This window comes from Hyposmocoma kahamanoa, unplaced genomic scaffold (genome assembly GCF_003589595.1).
Source record: "Hyposmocoma kahamanoa isolate Upper Pololo Valley unplaced genomic scaffold, ASM358959v1 66, whole genome shotgun sequence".
Taxonomy (NCBI): Eukaryota; Metazoa; Arthropoda; class Insecta; order Lepidoptera; family Cosmopterigidae; genus Hyposmocoma; species Hyposmocoma kahamanoa.
In genome coordinates, this window is record NW_020653854.1 from 5379755 (window position 1) to 5401284 (window position 21530).

Here is a 21530-nt window from a genome sequence, read left to right on the forward strand (position 1 = left end):
TAATTGGCATATCCTACTTCCTTAGACGAACTCTGGCACAAGGAGCTCTATTGCAAACGTACGACGCGAGTTAATAAGAAAATATGTACAAAGGAGCTTTGCCAAATATAATGATCTATTATCAAAGACGATTTATGATTGTTTCACGAATGTTTTTATCTCGTACTTTTTTATGGTTTTTATACAGTCGTTAGTCGTATGGTTCAAAAATCACACTCTCAGCTCGCTTTATTCTGTATGAAAAGAACCGGGACCAGAAAGCGAGTGAATAATTGAGTAGTTCCCTGCGCCGTCTTAGCGGGGGAAATCTTAACAAAAGTCATTGGAAACTACCCACTACCGCTAGTGCACGTGTGAGTTATAGCGCACTCACTGTACTGACTTTACAGAGGGGAAACGTATAATACTGTTGTATTTACTAGAATGTATAAAAGAAACATGATGTAGAAACACTTTGTCTACCTCCACTTGGATAAAACACTATACATATTACGGGTGTACTTAACGTGGAAACCTCGCGGTGACAGTTTCGGCTTACAAACGATTAGTAGCTTGTTTTCAGTTTCCTCTTTAAGTAATTCATATTCCTAACGCTTTAAGGTTGAGATTTCTAAATCGTTTCAATGTTAGGTAGTTACATATTGCTTAAGCTAGACAGAATAGATGTATTATATATAACGTAAGCACAAGTAAAGTCCAGAGTATTTAGAATGTTGTATACTTAATATTCTGTAACTTTTGTCCTTTGTCACTATGTAAACAGGCCGTTTATTGTTGGTCAGACCAATAAGAGTTGTTTGTGTTGGTGGTCATATTCAACCAGTATTAACACCGTGTAGGCGTGTGCTTTTGATGGCCGTTTTGATATAAATTATGTTTGGTACAGTCGCGTGCAATGAAATTAATACTTTACTCTTTTTCGTATACACATAATACATGCAGCCGTTGCTAAACTCTTTCAATAAGGTTTATTAATGATCTCATTTTCCCGTAATTATCAAATAGTTTATTAGGTAAATTGCGAACCGTATAATTAAACATCGATTAATATTTTGATAATAAGAATAAATATGTTCTTTGAAGTTGAACAAGACTTTAGTAGCAGTCAGAGCTCCTAGTCAAACAGTTCGTCCTGGAAAGTCTTTCTGTCACCCTACCTATCGCCGTCAAGCAATTATGTGAGCATTACTGCGTTCCACTTTTGAAAGGTAAGAGAGTGCTGGTAAAATTACGAATTAGGAGACCACTCGCCATATTCGTTAACACGTTATTTTCGTCAACTGGTCAATTTCTGTAATTTGCCAATGCCATCTAAATCTTTAACTCGTCAATTTGCCCAATTCGTCATTTTCTCTGATCAGTCATTTTCGGCAACTGGACAGTATACATAATGTCAGGGAAAATATTTTATATATGTTTGCAGGTAATTAAAAAAAACTTATGTGAGTGACAATACGAAATATTGTGTTTATTAAATAAATAAAAAGAAGTATCCACCGCTGCGAATATTAAAAAAACTATGACAGTAAAAAATAGTTCGTTAAAGATTAGATTCAGAGATGATCAAACTACATGGAAATGCCTGTATAAATTAATAATATTTATTATTTTACACGTTTATTATTTCTGATAGTATTTATTTGTGCTAATTTACACAGGCATTTCCACATAATTTGGAAATTGAAAATTGTTAACTATGTTAGATAATCGTTCATCTAACAATATGAATCTTATATGGGACTTTCAACTTACTAAAATAAGTTAGTTTTTTCACAAAGTTGAAAACCGGTGTGCATGCCACTCGACCACGAAGGTCGTACATATAGATTACTTATATGGCTAGGCTTTACGAGTGATTGTAAGTTAATCCTGTAATTGACCCAGCATAACGTAAATAGTTGTAAATAACATGTAATTATGTAACCATTAAGCTACTTTACGAGCGTTTCAAGTCGAACTGTTATGACACGTTTGACGAATAAATAAGTCAATAGTTCTGTCCATCATCGTGTGACGTTAATGTGATTTCGGTGTATTATTAATGGGGTGACGCCTAAGTCTGTAACTACATATATGTACGTTAGTTTCGATTCGGCATTACATTTGTTTTAATTGAATCAAGTGCCTTTAATTGGATATTATGCCAGTTATAGATTGTGTGTTTGTGAATATGTGGGCATAATTATTCAAAAATAGTGCATAGTTAAACAAATTGTAATGAAACAAACGTCAAATAATGAATCAATTTGTTATTAATAATCTCAGTACCGAGTACTAAAAAAACCTCATATGTCTTTCATACCTTAGTTTGCCACCGTTAGAGGTGGAATGTTTTCTTCAAATTTAAATAGAACCAGTACAGAGGCACCCTCTTTCCAATAAAAAAGAATCATCAAAATCGGTTCACAAACACCGGAGTTATCGCGTAACATGCATACAACAAAAAAAAAACATCGAATTGAAAACCTCCTCCTTTTTCCAAAATTTAGAATTGTTAGATTCTCGCTATCGGATCTACTCGCAAGTCCTACCTACTCGTATTTGTTTCTCTCAAAACAAACCAAGGCTCCGGCTCTTCACGTGGTCACGTCTGAGCCATATTTTTTCTGATACATATTTTATTTTTGTATTCATTTAAACATTTTCAATCATCAACTTGCGAATTTTGTACATAAATTATTTCGATCATATAAACAATACGGTAATCTCAAAAATCCAGTTGAAGTAACACCTTGTACGACATGCTACTTGCAAAACTACAACGTTGTACCGTGGGAATTGTATTGCAATTGCAGAGACGTGCACCTGGTTAATTCCGGCGTGTCGATACTAATCCGGGCGAGGTTTGGCGATGGCAACCCCTTCAAGGTGTTAATGCAGATACGGTAACATTTGTTATTTTTTCACCAACCCTTTAAGCACCGATGGGCAAAGGATGCAACAAGTTCAAATTCTTATTCTATTCTATTCTATGTATGACGGATGACTGTTGCGAGCGAGAGAGGACGAAGAAAGAGAGAGAAGGGAGATCGCGGAAGGATGGAAGAAGTGTAAGACGTGTGGTTAAGAAGATTTTTAAGAAATAAAGGTTGTTTTCGGGAAAGTAATCGTTTTTACCGCACCAATTAATCCCACATTTTTGGGGGCTCGTCCGGGATTGAAACGACCTTTGAAAGATGAGTAAAGACGGAAAAGACGAATATGAAGAGGCACGTGGCCATGACCCGCGGATTAATATGCTGCCGATGACGTTTTTACCGCACCAATTAATCCCACAATAATATATTTTAGACTCTCGTCTCTCCTGAGGCCTAAAAGAAATAACATTCATTATAATTTTTATTATTATTGTTTACTTTATTATTCTTGATAGTATGAACATCGATGTCAATAGCCAATAGCACCACCACTTCCGAGTCCAAATGTAACCCGTCTGATAAATCTACGAGCGCGTTCCATACAAACCCACTTTGACCCTATTTTACATATTCACTAATCAAACTCGATAATATTCAGTAGACACGATCTAGAAATTAATATAGAGGGTAGTGGCATGACTATTTCCCGTTAAATTCTAAAGGTTCAAAATTAAACGGGCTCAATAACTCTTGAATTTGCATATAAAAGGGACTTTATGCAAATTTTTCAAGATAATAGAACATTTTCTATAGATTTGGAAAAAACGACCCTAGGGAAAATAATAACTTCCTTATATTAAAAAGGTATGTCTATACATCTACCATAAAAGGCTCTTAAAGAAAGTTACAGTCACTTAACAATGCAGTAAAGGGTACACGGCATAAATCTACGTTATAACTATGAATATATTGTGCACAGCATGATCTAAACAATTTCATATGGAAGCAGAGGTTACTTATGGTAGATAATATGAACTTTATAAGAGAAAATGTCAGAGTAATAATTTTCAAATTCTATACAAACATTGATTCTACAAGAGTCAATATTCCCTTACCTATGCTATAATAAATGACCTGTCTCCACAGACTATATTACGAATTTTCGGAATTCGAAGATGTCAAGAGAATGCATTGTGCGGTGAGAATGTATCATTATCATATTGAGATATATTGTTGACGTATACTTGCGAAGTGAAGATTTTTTTTTTGAAGGGCTTTCGTTTTAACTTTAATTTAACGGAATCAGTGATCTTGAGGTAGTCAATCAAAAGAAAATAATTGAAAGGAACAGATAGTAAACAGGCAAATAAATTCATTACTACTGCTACGGTGATCAAGTAGCGTGCAAATGGAAATAATTCAAAGTTCGAATGAGAGGTACTTTGTAACAGAGGAGGTGTAAAAATGATTTTACAGTGAGTGGGTTAATAGAATGGCCAGACAATGCATCCATATTTAATAATAATAAATAAATAAATATATTAGACAACATCATGCGTTGCTCTGACCCTTAAATAAATAACTAAAGCTTGTGTAATGGAAATTGGAAACAACGACGGTACTACAAACACACAGACCTGAGATAATATAAAAAGTTATTCTCTGAATTGAAAACTGGTGTGCAAACCATACGACCACGGAGGTCGTTGAAATATTGAATCATGCATCAGGTAAATAAAACTGAGAGGGTTTTTAGTTCTTCAGTGGTAATTAAAAGTACCAGTGCAAAAGCAAACTGTTCCATCTCTCGGCAGGGGACACTCATTCTAGTAGGTTTAAGGCTCAACTCATACTGGCGCAGCGTCGCGACGCGTCATGTTTTTCGCCTATAGCATATTCATCTCTATTTTCCCATTATTAAGGTACAAATTTGTGTTTTGCAAATATGGAATCGAGGGTCGACACGCGTTTGGGCGCCGTGCGTAGAGATGGGAAAAACTACTTATTTTTTTAAACGTTTAAACGTTTTGCTTTTTTGAACAAAGCGTGCTTTTTAAACGCTTTTTCACTTAAACGCTTTTTAGTAAGCTTTTAAGCGCATAGACTTTTATGTTAAAAAAGCTTGCAACGTTGTGTTGATAGCGAAATGCAAGAGTAGACCACCAAAGGTTTTAAGATAAGTTTTTTTTTGTAAAAAACTAGTTTCATTTTTATCTAGGACATAACATTATTACATTTAACATTTTGTTAATTGGCGTTTAAAGCGTTCAAAAACATAAGTAGTTTAACTTTTGTAGTTGTTAACCGTTGAAATGGAAAAAAAAAACTGCTTATTTTTTTAACGTTAAAACGTACGTTTAAAAAGCGTGCTTGTACAAGCGCTTTTCACTTAAACGCTTAAAAAATCGTTCAGAAAAACGTTTAAGCGCATAGACTTTATGTTTAAAAAAGCTTGCAACGTTATGTTGAATTAATTTGTTTAGGAAACATAGATGGCGCTACTTGAAACTTAGGCACGTAAAAAATGAAATTGTTGAGTACCTATACATCATTGGCGGCAGAAATGGATCAACTATTTGTTTTATAGAGAGCAGTATATTGTCGAAACAATAGATGTAAAACATACTGAGACTTGACTGAACTTTAAATTTTAAACTTTAAATATATTTGCATACAAACTAAGATACAAGACAGCCAAGTTCACTGCAAGCTTGACTCTTTGGACTCTGGATCGTTCTTACCTCAAGGCACTGAGAATTTAAATCCTTTTCACCCTGTATCACGTCGTAACTCGTCGATTATATTGTCACTATATTCTAACGTACTAAAAACAACAATTAGAACAGGTATATACGTGTATATGATTAGTTGCGTTGGAATTATAGAAAATTACTTTAATTTCATAGGAAGTAGAAACTTAACAAAGTAATTATTCTTTTTGTTACACTCTTAATACACTTATACATGTTGCATTTAAAAGTTTTAGTTATATTTGGAAATATATGGTAATATATTCATGACGCAGAACGACTTAAACCAGAAATAAAATGATCTATATCTTTTTTATAAAAAAAAAATTGTCCTCGAAACTTTACCTTACCGATTTCTTCAGCTATGAATGAAAGGCATATTAAAGTCCTCCTCAAAACGAATTATTTGACCCTAAATAGCAGCTGCTGTATACTGTTGAGAAATTTCTCTCCTCTGTCTATCATCACAACATTTTATTTTTATTAGAATTACATCTATTTGCCAAGTTTTATTGAAATCGGTTATCGGAAAGTGGGTGAAGTCAAATAAACCGGATTCATCTCCTAATTTGCTACCATTCAAGTGGAATATTTTCTTCAAATTTGATTGAGACCACTACTGAGGTACATCCTTTCCAACAAAAAAAGAATTATCGAAATCGGTTTACAAATGTCCGAGTTATTACATAATACACACACAAAAAAATCTTTCGACTTGTTCTAATCTTTTTTTTGAAGTCGGTTAAAAATATATCAATGTGTTTATTTCGATTAAATAAATCAATGTAAATCATGCCAATTTGTTTCAATTCGTCTCATGAGTACGCTTTTCCGATAACTGTTAGACCATGCAAAATTAAGTAGAGCAAGAGAGCGTCCGTGTAATGTTTCGAAGGTCTACTTTGTTACACTTCGTGAAAACATGGTTTGCAATGATGGCGTACAATTTACATGTAAAATCACTATGTAATTCCCTCAATGATATGATATTCTACAAAGTCGGATCTTTCTCATAAAATTTACCATATTTTATTATCATTTTTTAAATTATTGTTATTGTCTGCATGAGTACAAATGATTACTGAGTGATTCAAAATAAATTCTTGTGACGCCTTTGTAACTTGTGTATCACAAATAAATAATTAGTTTGAATTAAAACAAATCGGGGCGTCACTGTTACACATAATGTATGGAAAGCTTAAAAATGTTTTGAACGACATTTAGTTCGATGCCCACATTTTCATATCCACTTATGACTACATCTTTTGAGTACATCCTGTAAGCACATAACTATTTATGACAATAATAAACGGTAATTACTTCAGTCGGTACTAATTACATACTGAGTAGGTACTTTCTTAGCTACCATAATATTGTAAGTAAGCAAAAATACGTAATTACTGTTATAATGAGTAAGAGGAAAATAAATGACAGTTATTTTGATGTTGAAAATCTTCTACGAATTATCTGTATAAATTCAGGGCTCTTCGTATGTACTGCAAAAAGTGTTTGATGGTTCTTCAGCCAATAGACCATTCTCTTTCTCATGTACAACAGCTGTTTTTTGTTTTCCTTTACACCGCGAATGGATAAAGTCCTGAATAAAACATAGTGACCGACGCAAACAGCAGCGAAATTGCGATTTAAACTCAATTCTCTTCGCCAAAGCTTCACAAAATTCAGTAAAAAATTTGGCTTGAACGTTCACGGCTTACGAATTTACGAACCTGGGTAAATAAAAACAAGGGCTTAATAGGTTCTACCTTTTATAGGTTTATAAATTAAAGGTCTCATTATTTTAAGCGGGCACGTTCTCCGGTATCGCCAAAGGATCTTTTGTTGAGCAAAACACTCGGGCGAGTCAATCGCGTAGCTGGCTTTGTTGGCGCTCGCAAATTAATGACCCCGCCACACACTTGTAGTGTTAAGTTTCACTTCTCTTGTTTATAACTCCAGCTTGCTATAATTTTTGCTTAGTTCTTAACTCTGTGTTCCTAAAGTTTTTAGGAGTATGAACTATATTTGTATTGTTTTAAGGGGTCTACATTATGTTTTAAAGAAGAAACGTTGCAGCACAACCAGTAACAATAAGTGTGTTTTGTTATGATCAAAACTTATAGATTTTAAAGGACTGTAAGGAAGAAGATATTACTAAATACCTATATTGTGTTTATTTTTTCGATCTTGCGCAATAACTGTCCGTTAGGCCATCTGCATAACAATAAGGAGCCCACCGTGTGAAAGTCGGAGCGCCTTGTGAACCCTCTTACTATATTACACTATAATCGCTCGCGTATAATTCAATTTCAGTTACGATTACGACCGTTCCCACCGGGTGAGATTTCTCCCCTAAGCATGTACAGGTAAACATAAGTAGAGATACAAGGCGAGAAGCTTGAAGGGGCGAAATAAATGTGGACAAAGAAAAGGGAGGCTATTGTGTGCGTTTACGCAAGGAGTCCACGTGCGCTCGCGCTCCCACGGGGTTCGGGAGGGACGGATTTTGGGTTTCGTATATAAGGGTGCGTACGCGCCTAACGGTCCACTTCCGAATTCGACCAGCTTCTGTGCACACACCGGGGGTCCGTATCGGCACCCCCGGTGGCAGTGATTTGTCTCTATCAAAGTCAAACTTCATCACCAGTTTGTCAACTAACAGTTTCAAGTGACTATCAAAGATTTCTAAACAATCAATGTTTTTTCTGAAAATTTACTTATCTGACGACGCTAAAACTTTTTAAGGTATGTTTTGCTTTCTAATTTATTTTTCCGCCATTTCTATTTACTTTATTTACTTCATTTAGTTTCTTATTGCCAAACTCTTTGCATTTTTACGTCTTTTTTATTTTACTGAGCCTTTCTATTTCAGATATTCCTTGTTGAACGAACTCTTTTAATATTTTATTGTCAAATGTCTGTTTTGTTATAGTATTTCTATTTGTTACAGATAGACAATGAAAGCTGTTGCCAGTTACTAAAAATTGGACACCAAGGAAATTCAAAATCCAAAATTTGTATAATTTATATAAAAATCATAGCTGCTGTCTCAAATCAACATTCGGGCCACTCACTACACCATCATCAAAATCATCAACGTCATATTCATCATCGTCTTCGTCAAGGAAATCAGGTGAACGTCATTTATCTGGATTTAATTACATTTCTAGACTCCCAAAGATAGGCTAGGTAGTTAAGTTAGTTTAGGTCATCGTGTTAGTAAATGAATAGTTTCCTGATTCTACTTAAGTGTCTTTGGTTTAGAGTACATACATATATGTCAAATTTAGCGTTAGGGATAGATAAGTAATAGATGTAGGGCTTAAGGGTTAACAGTTATGTTTTCTATGAACACTAATTTGCTTCAAAATCAACAAGAATTGCACGTCAAAAGTGCCTTAATTGTCGGTATTGTTTGTTACCACGTCGTTACCATGTTATTGTTTTGATGTACTGTTAAGTTACGTTTCTTCTGATATTGTTACCTAATTGTTATACCGTTCACGGAAGTTAGTTGTTTCCATTTTGTTACCACTTTTGACTCAACACTCAAGCGATTCTAAATTCATTTGCCTTTAAATCGTTTTAAATTTTTTATTATCCTTTCAGTTTTTTGTTATCATTTTAATTGTTTGTTTATAATCATACACAAAGTAAATGTTGAAAAAAATATGCGAAAATTCAATTTAAAAAAAAACATGTTACTTGTTTCCAGTTACTTGCTTAGTTACATAAAACTTGAGTTTTTGTTTTGTTATTATCTGATTATCATGGTTCATTACGAATGAACTGATGCAACCTATAATTACAATATTGTGTCAGTTTATCAATTTGATATTGAGAGTGTAGTAGCCGGATTAATCTATATTTTTTATTTTGTTTTTCTTAAGTTTTTCTCCTGGAATAATGTACTTACTTGGTGTTAATTTTATTATTTTGATATTCAGTTCCAATGAAATTCCAAGATGGTCTCATGAATTACAATTTCACTTTTCGTTTTTTTACTTAAACAAGCTGGTCTTGTCTCATAAAGCTGATTACTTAGTACATGTTATTTTTAAGTTTTTGTTTTGAACTTTTGTTACAAATTGGAACTTCGGGTTATACATTAGGTAAACAAACGCTATTCCAACTTTGTTAATTCTTCGTTGATTTAACTGTTATCTAAACGTTGATTTTTTGTTTCTCGTTCAAAGTTTTCTGTTTGAAGCAACAATTGTTCCAACAGTTGTTCTTTTGACTCCACCGATTCAGTTATGTTTAAGTTTGTTTCCTTGATGTTTTTGTTCTGTTTGAAACAATCGCGATGTGCCTTAAAGCCTAAAGTGCCTAAAATCATTGTGCTTGTACCATTACATTAATTGTTTACCTTCTGTTTTGGTTTGATAATTATTAGAAACCATAACAGGATGCATTATACATTAAACATCCGCATGTACGTTGCCTAATGCGATACCTTTATTTTTGCGGTACGGTAGTTACTATGTGGTACCTAAGTAAAATGTAAACCAAATACTGCAAAGAAATAAAAGTAAACTCAGAATTTCAAGAAAAGCGCGACTGTAACATGAGGATTGTTTAATAAATTAGCTTAGTGACTATTATATCCTCTAAATATTTTAATGTTGCCACATTTTTTCCCTTTGAATATTTAATTTAATATAGAACTCCGCTTTAGACTGCCAAAGTTCCTACATCACTTTTCCAGATATTTTGTTCATAAGTTAAATCTCCTTGCACATTCTGCAATAGCCGTGTATAAAATTCTTCAGGATAAAATGGCCACTACGCAATATTGTTTTGTTTGCACAATAACTTGTTAATGTTAAATAGTTTTAAGTGTTGAATTGTTGTTAAGTTTCATTGTGATATTTTGTTAACGTTAATTGAATGGCTGTGTTTGTTATATTTATATTAAGTTTTATGTTTTAACTTTCATTGTTCTTTGTTTTTTTTTTTTGCCGACATTAGGGCCACAATAGTTTCGTCTTTGTTGGTAACTTGAACTTATCCTAGTTAACTTCTTATTGTAATTTAGATTAAGTTTCGCTTTTGTATAAATCTAAAGTTAAAACTAAAGCTTTGTATAAAATTAACAAATAGGTTAGGGTTTTGGTTAGGTATTTATTAAGGGATGTATGTCAGTTTGTGTGTAAGTTTGTGTGGAATAAAAAATACTTGAAAAAAGTTGTTTGATTTCACGATAGCTAATCAAAGTAGGCATTCACGGAAATGTTGGTGCTTCCAGACGTGTTTTTTGTTCGAGAATTTATCTGTTTCAAAGATAATATTAGAATTGTACAAGTATAGGTGTACCTACTGATTATAAACGAATTTTTGTCATACCATTGCACGCTTTTATTAGTCTGCCATGTATGAAACCAAGTACTACCTACCTATGTAATTTATAACTTTTTTAATAAAAAAAAACGACCTTAAGAGCTAACTACGCTTTCGCCATGTTAGTTACCGTGTTCTCCTTAATGATATCTGTAAAGCACAATACAATATGGAAGTCGTCAAAACATAGGTACATGAGGTAGACCCAGTGGCGGAATTGCCCTAAAGCCCTGTAGGCCCGGGCTTAGAGCGCGGCGATTTTAGGGACGGCCAATCGTGACAAAAACATTCACTGACGATAACAAAAAATAACTCAAAGTACCTATAAATTCTAAAGGTTCACGCACATTATGGGGGGCTGCACTGCACCTGCTGCGTAAAGCACTGCATCGTATAACAATAATCTTCCTAAATCACTTTCGTACATTTTATGTATGAAATATAGATTATATTTCATAACTATAATGTAATGTATAATCACTTCATCACTACATATTATCATTACGGCGTCTGCTATTATAATTAAAATTTCTGAATCGAAAGTAAAAGTTGGCAGTAAAGTAAATTCATATTAGGATGATTGCTGAGAAAGGGGCGGCTGGTACCGACTACATCGCTTGGGGCCTGGAGCGGCCAAGATTGCAAATCCGCCACTGGGTAGACCTAAACAAAAGGTAGCTTCTGTACACTGCTGAGGAGTTCCTCTCATCCGTCTGCCATTTCCATCATCGGATCAGCTCTACGTCACATCATCATTTCATTCGAATAACATCCATGGATAACGGAAACTGGGTAATTTATAGCGATGTTGTAGTTTCATGTTTTATGATTGATTTGTATGTTTTTTTAAACATTTTGCTTTTTATTAATTAATATAAAAAATATATAAATATTTTGAATATCAACCTATTTTTTCCGTTTTTGTCATTTCATACAATATACTGTTTGAGAAAACAAATACCTATACGCGATTTAGAAAAAAATAAGTTTCATTTGCAGAGTGTAACAATCGCGGAAATCTAAGAACTTCATTTATAAATCAGGCGATATTTTGCGAAAACCTTTATTAATAAAAAAGGAAGTGAATTACTTGGCTACTCCGCCAGCCCAGTGAACAATCAGTTATCTAACTGACAATACAAAAAAGGTCCGCTTGTATGGAGTATTTAAAAAAAAATACTAGGAATATTTTTTTTATAATACCAAGCGTGCGCCTGATGGTAAGCGACACGCCTATCCATAACAGTGTCAGTGCCATTCAGAGCATTCGCAAAAATCTTATGGGCACTGCCACTGCGCCCGTCACCCTGAGACATAAGTTGACAAGTCCTATGACATTGCCTTTTATATTTATTATGCCGACATTGCCCTTCTAAGCCGGAACGCAGTAACGCTCACATTACTGCTTGGCGGCAGAAATATGTAAGGTGGCAGTACTTCCCTCAACTCTTTCATAAGGAAATCTACTGCTACCGCAGTAACACAAACATAGCCACCACTACTGTTGGTACTTTTGCATATGTTTAATAAGTAAAAGTCTTATCAAATTATCCAGTCTAACTTTTCCAAATATTTATTTTCGACTTCATTTTCAATTTAGAGATAAAATAAAAAAGTGAAATAACCAGTCAGTTTTTGAAAAAAAAAAAAGATATAACTATGTGTATTTATGTTTTTTTATATACGAATATTATGAATATCTTAACGCATTGAAGCGGGTGCGCGAAAAGAGCCTCCGTGCACGACGTATCTTCTCTTTCCTGTACCTCTGGCGTACCCTGGGCGAGTAACTTACGTCGATTGGCAAATCCTTCAATCACGACGGCAAGCATTACAGTTTATGCCATCAACACGATAAGAAGAAAACGCATTAATGGAACTAGAGCGAATCAAGCTATAGTTCAAGATGTGAAAACCAAAAACACATGAAACAATTGCTTAATGTTACTAACGATAGTAGTGAAGCGATTATAAAGAAATGAAAACAGTAGAAAAAAATTCAAATTTTATTATAGATATGACACAAAATCGCACATTTTGTTTCATTCATTACTAACATATTTACGACGCCATACCTTTACCTGCGAGAGGAACCACATTACCGGGGCTAGCCAAACGACGAACATGACAGTGCTATGAAGAACTTTTTCCTGTTGTAAAAAGAAACACTAAGTATAATTGAAATGCGGAGTTAGAGATGCTTTAGGAGTCCTCTAACAAAACACTTTAGCAAAACATCAGGGATGCCCTTTTTGGCAGAAGGTCCACGTTTTATTACGCAACAGCCCACCAATTTGTGAAAAGTAACAAGTGGAATGGGATGATAGAATTATTAATCTGAAGAGTAGATTGTCCAGTTATTATTAAAGAAAATTGCATAAAATAGGGTGTATTCATGTTTTTTATGGTTGAAATATGTGCGCATTTGACCTCCATTTTACATGATGGAAAGTTATTGTTATATAGGTACAGATTTGTGTACTTACGTACCAACAAAGACACTTTGACTCTTGGCGGAGTAACGATGACGTGACCCACTTGGGCCCAATGGCGCTTAGGCATCTGCATGACCTTTTGCTGAGTCAGCATCTGGGTTTGGTTTATTGCATTTCTTGCGGTGTAGTACGGGCAAACACGAACACTACTGACCAGTCTTCCAAGCATATTCCAAATGTCTTGCTGATTTTGAGTTTAACGGTTATTTCTATAGTTGTAAGTTCAATGTTCGCTCATCGATTAAAATTTGTTGAACGAGGAAAAAAACTTGAAAGTCACATTAATTAGACGTCAATTTTCAAACTTCCAATTTTAAAATTTACTTTTATTATGAAGACAATATGTGTCGAGCTAAGGAGTTATTATTGATAGAGCTCCTCCGGCTCTATCAATAAATAAGAAAGCTGATTTTAATATTTTAATAAAGGGTTTTATTAAATTATATATAACGTGAACAACTTGACATGAAGAGAGTTCTACGGGGTAACAAAAATCAATTTAAATTTGAAAAAGAATAACTCTTATTGTCACACCGGCCGTAAAACGTAAAAGATTGCATATCCATGCTCTGACATTCCTCCTCAATTATTTACACCTGGCTTTTCTTATACTATCAAAAAACCTTGTCAGTCATGAACACTCAGTACACACCCATTTCTCTACGGCAAAATTCATACTTGCCCGTTAACACTGCTTTCGTTAAAGCATCAGCAACCATGCACTTGGTTTCTAAATATTTGAGCTTTATAGTATCCCTTTCTAATGCTTCTCTAATAAAATGATAGCGAACATCAACATGTTTCGGTTGCTGATGTTGCACCGGATTTAGGGCAATTGCCATAGCAGATTGACTATCTGTATGTATCGTGATAGGCAACTCCTCCTTGCCCGTGATTTCATTTCAGAAATCGCCTTATAAATATGGCTTCTTTTGTAGCTTCTGATAAGCTGATATACTCGGCTTCAGCAGTCGATAAGGCTGTACATCTTTGCTTGGTGCTCTGCCAAGAGATGGCTCCATTTGCCATCTTAAACACGTTACCGGAGTATGACCTCCTGTCTATTATATTTCCAGCGTAATCAGCATCTGCAAAACCTTGAATATTTCTACAAGACACGTCTTTAGAGTATACAAGTCCCATGCTCTTGGTACCCTTTAAGTATCTCAAGATTCTTTTAGCTGCGATCCAGTGCACTTCATCATAACAATTGCAGAACTGACTCATGAAGTTTACTGCATGTGCTATATCTGGCCTTGAACATACAGCTATATACATCAGTGAACCTATCAGCTCTCTGTAGGCTAAGTTTTCATTTGTACACTCTTTCCCTTTTTTAAATCGTTGTCCAAGAACTGCTGGTGTCCTAATTGCCTGTCAGTTTTCCATCTTGAACCTGTGAAGAAGCTTTTCAATGTAATCCTCTGGCTTGATTTTAATGAAATCTTTTCCTTGTTGGATCTCTATCCCAAGAAATACTTCAGCTTTTCCTACACCCTTCATTTCGAATTTTGTTTTTAATTCTTCCTTAACATTTTGCATATCTCTCTCATTGTTATAGAAAATGAGAATGTCTGTTTATTTGCTTAAAACATGGTATAACAGGAGATGTAACAAGAGACAGTGTTAGTATAAACATGTTCCGCATATATTAAATAGCATGCAAATGTCTGATTATGCAATGTCAATTGACTACTATTGGCCGAGCGTTATTGATTTGTACAGAAAAGTCAACACTTCTACGACGTGAGACAAGTAGTCACGAGCGACTGCAAGTTGTGACAAGCTACGTCAAACGGACACGTTAGCGCTCGCCTTCACTCGGTCAGCTAGGCGAGTGACACCGAACGATGGCAAGGCAAGGCAAGGCAAATAGGCTGTCTATACGTTGGTATTAGCCGTCACCCGGCAACGTTGGACCAACATAGTCATTGTATTGCTGGCTTTAGAAAATAAGAATTTTTAGTAGTTAGAGTTGTCAGTGGGAAAAAAATCGGAAACGAGTGGATAATTTTGTTTTCAGGAACTGAGAATTCCTAGTAAATGTGTCTTGTTTAATTTAAATTCAATATAAAAATATTTACCAGTACACCTAATGATGGAATTTCATTATCATGTAATCTAGTTACATTCAAAGTTATGTTAAAATTTGACTCTTCAAAATGAAGCGAATAAATGAAAATGGTCTTTGATTTAATGTTTATATTCGGCACTATTATACGGTGGTATGATTTCTAACCATTCTTTTTTCTTTTTGATTTGTAGGTAAACTTGAAACAGTAAAAACAATAATAACAAAATAATAAAAACCTCGTAGTGAATTATTTTAATAACAGAATATCGATAATATGTATGCTTCCAAGAACAACACTACCTCACAATAATCGTCAAAATATACAATAATATAATCCATCGATAAGTCATTATCGACATGCAAATGTATGGCTTGAATGTTGAAACTGTTTTTTTTGTTTCTTTAGTTTACTGTAACCAAAGTATGCCTAAACAAACAAGTCTAATAATTTAATCTCCAGTGGTATATTATTATAAATGTCAACACAAATGTGTGTAAATTAAAAAAAATATTTTCAAGACTACAACTGGTAACTTATTTAGTAAAAGTCACCAAACTGCTGTGCATTTTGTTGGCGACATGCGCATTCTTACTTAATTATACCTACTTTACTGGTATATAACATTACATAGTGTTAATTGTACTTACTAAATAAAATATAAAAATTACTGTAAGAGGGACGCCTTTAACCATTGACTTACAATTATATGGACGTCGGGTCCGCGCTAAAAAGTGTCCGAACTTATAGTGCGTTAAAATCGTATACAGAGCGTCATTCACGCTTTAGTCTTCGTTTGTTCGACTGACAGCGAAGCAAGCAAAATTAGACAGTACTGCGATGACATTACAATTTAAATTCAACGTTTTAGCTTTTTCATATTCCTTTACATGTCACTATGTTTAAATAGGTTGACTTGGGACATTTTTTTCGTGGTTTTTGTATTAGACCCGTCGCCCATTTATTTGTAAGTCAATATCTTTAACCTACATTTTAGTACATATTTACATATCGTCTTTTAACTAACTGTCAAGTACAAGTCTATTCAGGTTTCTGCGGATTCTAGTATTCACGTTACTGGCTTTCTTAAACAAATCAATCTATCAAGCAATTTTAACTGGTAACTTATTTCGTAATAATCACCAAACTGTTGTGCAGTTTGTTGGCGACATGCGCACTCTTACTTATTTTTTTTTAACGCACACACTCAACATTGCCCTATCTATACCTATTTTACTGGTATGTAACATTACATAAAACAAACAATAAAAACCTCATAGTGAATTGTTTTAATAACAGAATATCGATAATATGTATGCTTACAAGATCAACACTATTTCAAAATAATCGTTAACAACAATCATCAAAATATACAAACAAACAGGCAATCTGAAGTAATAAAAGCAAAATTTGGTAAGATTTATAAATAAACTACTTAAATAAGTCTAATTACGTGACATATTTGGGCTATTGTGTGATTTATAGACAAAAAAAAGCACATGCCTATGCAATGTAACATTCGATTGATTTGCACTTTTTCTAAAGCCACATCCCTTAATGCTGCAGCGTCGCATTTTTATTCATACCTAATTATTCTCACTGTCTATATTTTTGTCCAATTTAATTATAATACATGCAAAAAATTCAATAGTACATTTGGAAAAACATTTGTTTTGACATTTGATGTTCTTCCCTTTGACAACGGTATCATGTACCTTGTACTGCGAAATGGACACGGTTGGCATATAAGATGACGTTACGTATTTTCGATTCCCGTGTTTGACACAGACCAATGTAATGCTATCTCTTTTGGCTTAAGACGGCACGTAATAGTTAAACAAAGACAATGACATGTTTATGTTTTCGACATCGAAATGCATCATATACATATAACGTCTGATTTATATATGTCAACGTAACATGTCCTTTAGTTTCCATAGTTTATGGTAAAAATTTAACGATTTCCCGCGAAAAAAAGTCAGAAAAAAATTATTTAAGAAAAAATTATGTAAGACCTGGCACTATGGCTAATTAGGTGCCTTAGCCTGTGCCAAAGGACAAAAAACTTTACTACTGAAAGCTGCGTTATGTAATAGTGAAACATTGATGCCGTATGAGGTAACATTTTTATTTCATTAAAATTATTACTAATTAATTTGAAAACGGCTTTACTGAAAACTAAACTCCTGAAAACCTACCTAACAATAAAGGACAGTATCGGCCTGCATCTGTAATGGCAAAACTGAGACCTACTACTTTAACGAAAGACACCTGTCTAGAATTTAGTAGCTCATATCTTATTTTTACGTTAACATTGCGGGTTCAAAATTCTGCTTTGTATCCGTTTTATTCTTATTAGAAATAGGATTGAGAGATGGTCAGTCGTAATCCAGCCGAACAGTTGGAGGCAGTCCAATTGTTACGGTACCAATTGGTGAAACGGTGAAACATAGGAGCATAGTTCACCTGACATTAGCCTGTGGTCACAAAACATCCGGACAATTCCCAGATCTACTGTAATGAAGATAGTTTTTGGAACGGAAAACATAAGTTCGCTATGCAATCTCGTCGCTTAGTTGCTTCTTAATTGCTTAACTTTAACTGGAGAGTTTGTGCTGTCGTCTGGATTCGTTAAAGTTTACGCATACTTAACCCTAAATAAGATGACAGCTCACTATCTTCTTGAGTTATAGGTAGTACGAAGTAGTCTTAAGATTATGAATTAAGAGTTTATACGACCTCAAATGGCTTTAGTTGATTCCGTATAACTGTGAAAGTGTTGAATCAATCAGTTTGGAAAAAATATATAGTAAAATTGAGGATATAGACTGATTACTATACGGTGTGAAAACGGGACTCCTAAAAATTTTCGTGATAGAAAAAAAAACCACAACTTACCTCGAAATTTTAAAAGAAAACCGCTGTATTCAATAAGTACTTTACATACCAATGATTTTTTTATATCAACTGAATTAAATAGAACACGTATATTATACGATATACCTTAGAATAATAACGCATAGAATGATAGTTTCATATCAAACGAACTGTCACAAGTGAGGCAAAAATCAAATTCATGTAGGCTAGTTTTAGTAGTAGGTTAATTTTCGGTTTTAGTGAATGTTTATATAATAATACAAGTTGAAACACGTTACTTCCTTGTGGAATGTGATGTTAGTACCTATTTTATGTTTGTCTGACGTATTTTTACACTCATTTACCGCACATTTCGTCATTTTTAGCTAAAATTCTTGATCTGTTCGCGGTGTAAGTTGACCTTGAGCACTGAAGGCCCGCCCGCTCGTGTAGGCCCATTGGGGGCGCTTCAATTTGCCTCACTTAGCGTGTGCGGACTAGGTTTCTATGCGTTATTATTCTAAGCGATATACATATTTCAAATGGCCTTAATTTCGTTTGTAAAAAAATAAATTCTGAAATAAAGCTATCCCGCTCGACCTAAACAAAATTAACCGTATTAGTATACGAGGAAAATTTGAATTCGAGGTAGTATACTCTTAATACATATAATAAACTCGCAAAGAAGCTAAGTCTGTACTTTTATTGTTCAAAGTAAAAGTAAGTACAACCTACTACACCTAAAACATCAGTTTTTAGAACTTTTTAGTCTGTTTGTCAGTGCGTTTGTGCATTTTAATAAAAACAATGTGCGTTTTAACAAAATAATGTCTCTATGGAACAAATTATCTTATCTACAATATAAACGTACTTTTCCTCGGTGTCTTCATAGCCATTGGACGTCCTGTATAATGTATTATACATATAGTAAGAACTACTTAATAATATAATAATACTAATTGAAAATTATAAGGTTATCTTACTTACTAATATGTAAATAGCGGGCTATTCAGAAATAATTTTAGTAGTATAGAAAATAACTAATAGCGACCGTTGACGGGTATGTCACTTCGCTCACTAAACGAAAAAGAGGAAAAGGCCTTCCATCCACAAGCGCGACGTCTGTTAATACTTAAGCATGGGACTTTTGCCTGCAAGGAAAATCTTAGTCGGGCTAACAGTGAAGATAAAGGTGAACATACATAGAGATCTAGTAATGAGTCCATTTAACGTTCTATTGATTTTCAAGCCAAGAATTTATGATCTATGTAAAACCGATAGGTCACGACGATACAACGTTGCTTTGATGAACAAATCCCTGCATGTATTATAGTACTAAGCGTGTTTAATAGAGGTAGAAATAAATATGACAACTTCAGTAGCTGCGAAACTATTGCTCTTTGGACTGAATTTTACGATCGGCGGAGTGAAAAAGGTGCAATTCGTACAAAAATATACGCCCCACCTTCCTGAACATCAGCATTCTTCCGAACACTATGAGCCCGGAAAATGCTCGCAGTGTAAATAAGATAAGGGAAAAAAATAACGTTCACACCGCATACAGATGGAAATGTTTTACTAAATAACGACTTAATGTAAATTGAAATATGGCCTTCGAATATGACAAAAATAATTTTAAAGGTCGATTGCATTATCGAAAGTGCATGTGCTTTGTTGTAGATGAAGAGTAGACACATCGTCAAGACGGCTAGACAATATAATCGGTCTGTGATCACCAGTGTTAATCGCGTTACGAATTGCGGTAACGATATCGTTGCATACTCGACTCCTTTTTAGTTGCTTCTCACTGCGATCGCGCGTGCTCACCAAGCGGCGCTGGTCCATCTGGACACGTCGCACTTTCTTCCTTATCAGGTTTATGTAGTAATCTATCTGATCGTTGAATCTGTCTGTTTTCCAATAAAATGTCATTTCTCCTATTATCATTAATATAAAGGCGCTATACATCGCTAACAAGCAGATTCCGAAATAATAAAGTTTTGGGTCTTGCTTGTTAAAAAATGGGCAATCCTCTTTCATGGTGAGACAGCTCCAAAAGTATGATGGTGAAACAATGGTTCCGTCAAGTCCATTGGCCTCGCCCATGTTTCTATTGAGATTATACCACACAGGACACTTAATTATTTACTCCATTGATTTCGAATACTTTTAAAATATTTACGTGGAGCTACATTTGTGGATGAAAATAATGATAAATGTTACTATTTCCGTAATACATTCTTCTTCTTCTTTTAAATGTTATGGCCCCAAATTGAAATGGAAATTGATTGACAGCAAAAATCAATGAAGAAAAGAAAAATAGTGTCCTAGGAATATTATCTCTTTGCTGCCGATACAGCATATCTTGACGTGTGTGGTTGCGTTTCGATACAAAATTTGATGATTATTTTCAGGTTAATAAAGCATTTTTACTAATATTTAGTCCAATTTTACTGAATTATTATTTGCTGTATTATACATAGAAAACGTTATTAAACTTCTCTACATTCTTATTCGTAAAATATTACACAGGAACATTCAAACTGAGCTTACAAAAAAAAAAACACAATCACATAAGTACAATATCAGCCGCAGAACCAATCATCTAAAACTGCCCATGATCAGAACTAATTATGGCAAGAGGACGATAGGTTTTGAAGGAGTGCAAATCTTTAACAAACTGCCCTTAAATGTAAAGGATGCGGAATCATTTAGTTTATTTAAATCAAAAAATTGTATAAACATATTATTAACGATCATTCACTACTGAAATATAGATTTTTTTTCTATAATAATAATAATGTAAATTTATAAACAGTTGAACTCTCAACTTGTGTTTGTATCCAAAGGTAGTATTTCATTGTATAGTTTGTACCACGGCTTGGACTGGAATATTGTTAATTTACTGATTACTTTTTAAGTTCGCATTTAAGTGACAAATGTCTTAATGAGAAAAAAGTATCTTTGAACTCAAATTGTATATCTAAATATAACACCGTAAGTACTGAAATTCAGGGACTACTCAAATGCCATAGAGATCAATTCTTCGATAAAAATAGCAATTGGAAGAATTTGAAAGTTGAACTAACGGACTAATAATTATTATTCTCAAAGCATCTCGATATTTAACATCTGCCTGTGTATATTATGACTATGAATAAA

General features: G+C 34.1%; 1 protein-coding gene across 1 annotated transcript in view; it reads right to left on the bottom strand.

Moving 5' to 3' along the window:
- Positions 1–13920, bottom strand: part of LOC113231667 — a 34652-nt gene extending 20732 nt beyond the window's left edge. The window contains exons 1-2 of the mRNA XM_026466117.1: positions 13436–13920; positions 13021–13095 (exon numbers count right to left, since the gene is read on the bottom strand). Coding sequence (XP_026321902.1) covers positions 13021–13095; positions 13436–13609 — 249 coding nt within the window. The 5' untranslated portion in view covers positions 13610–13920. The remainder of the gene's footprint in view (positions 1–13020; positions 13096–13435) is intronic.
- Positions 13921–21530: the final 7610 nt, after the last annotated feature.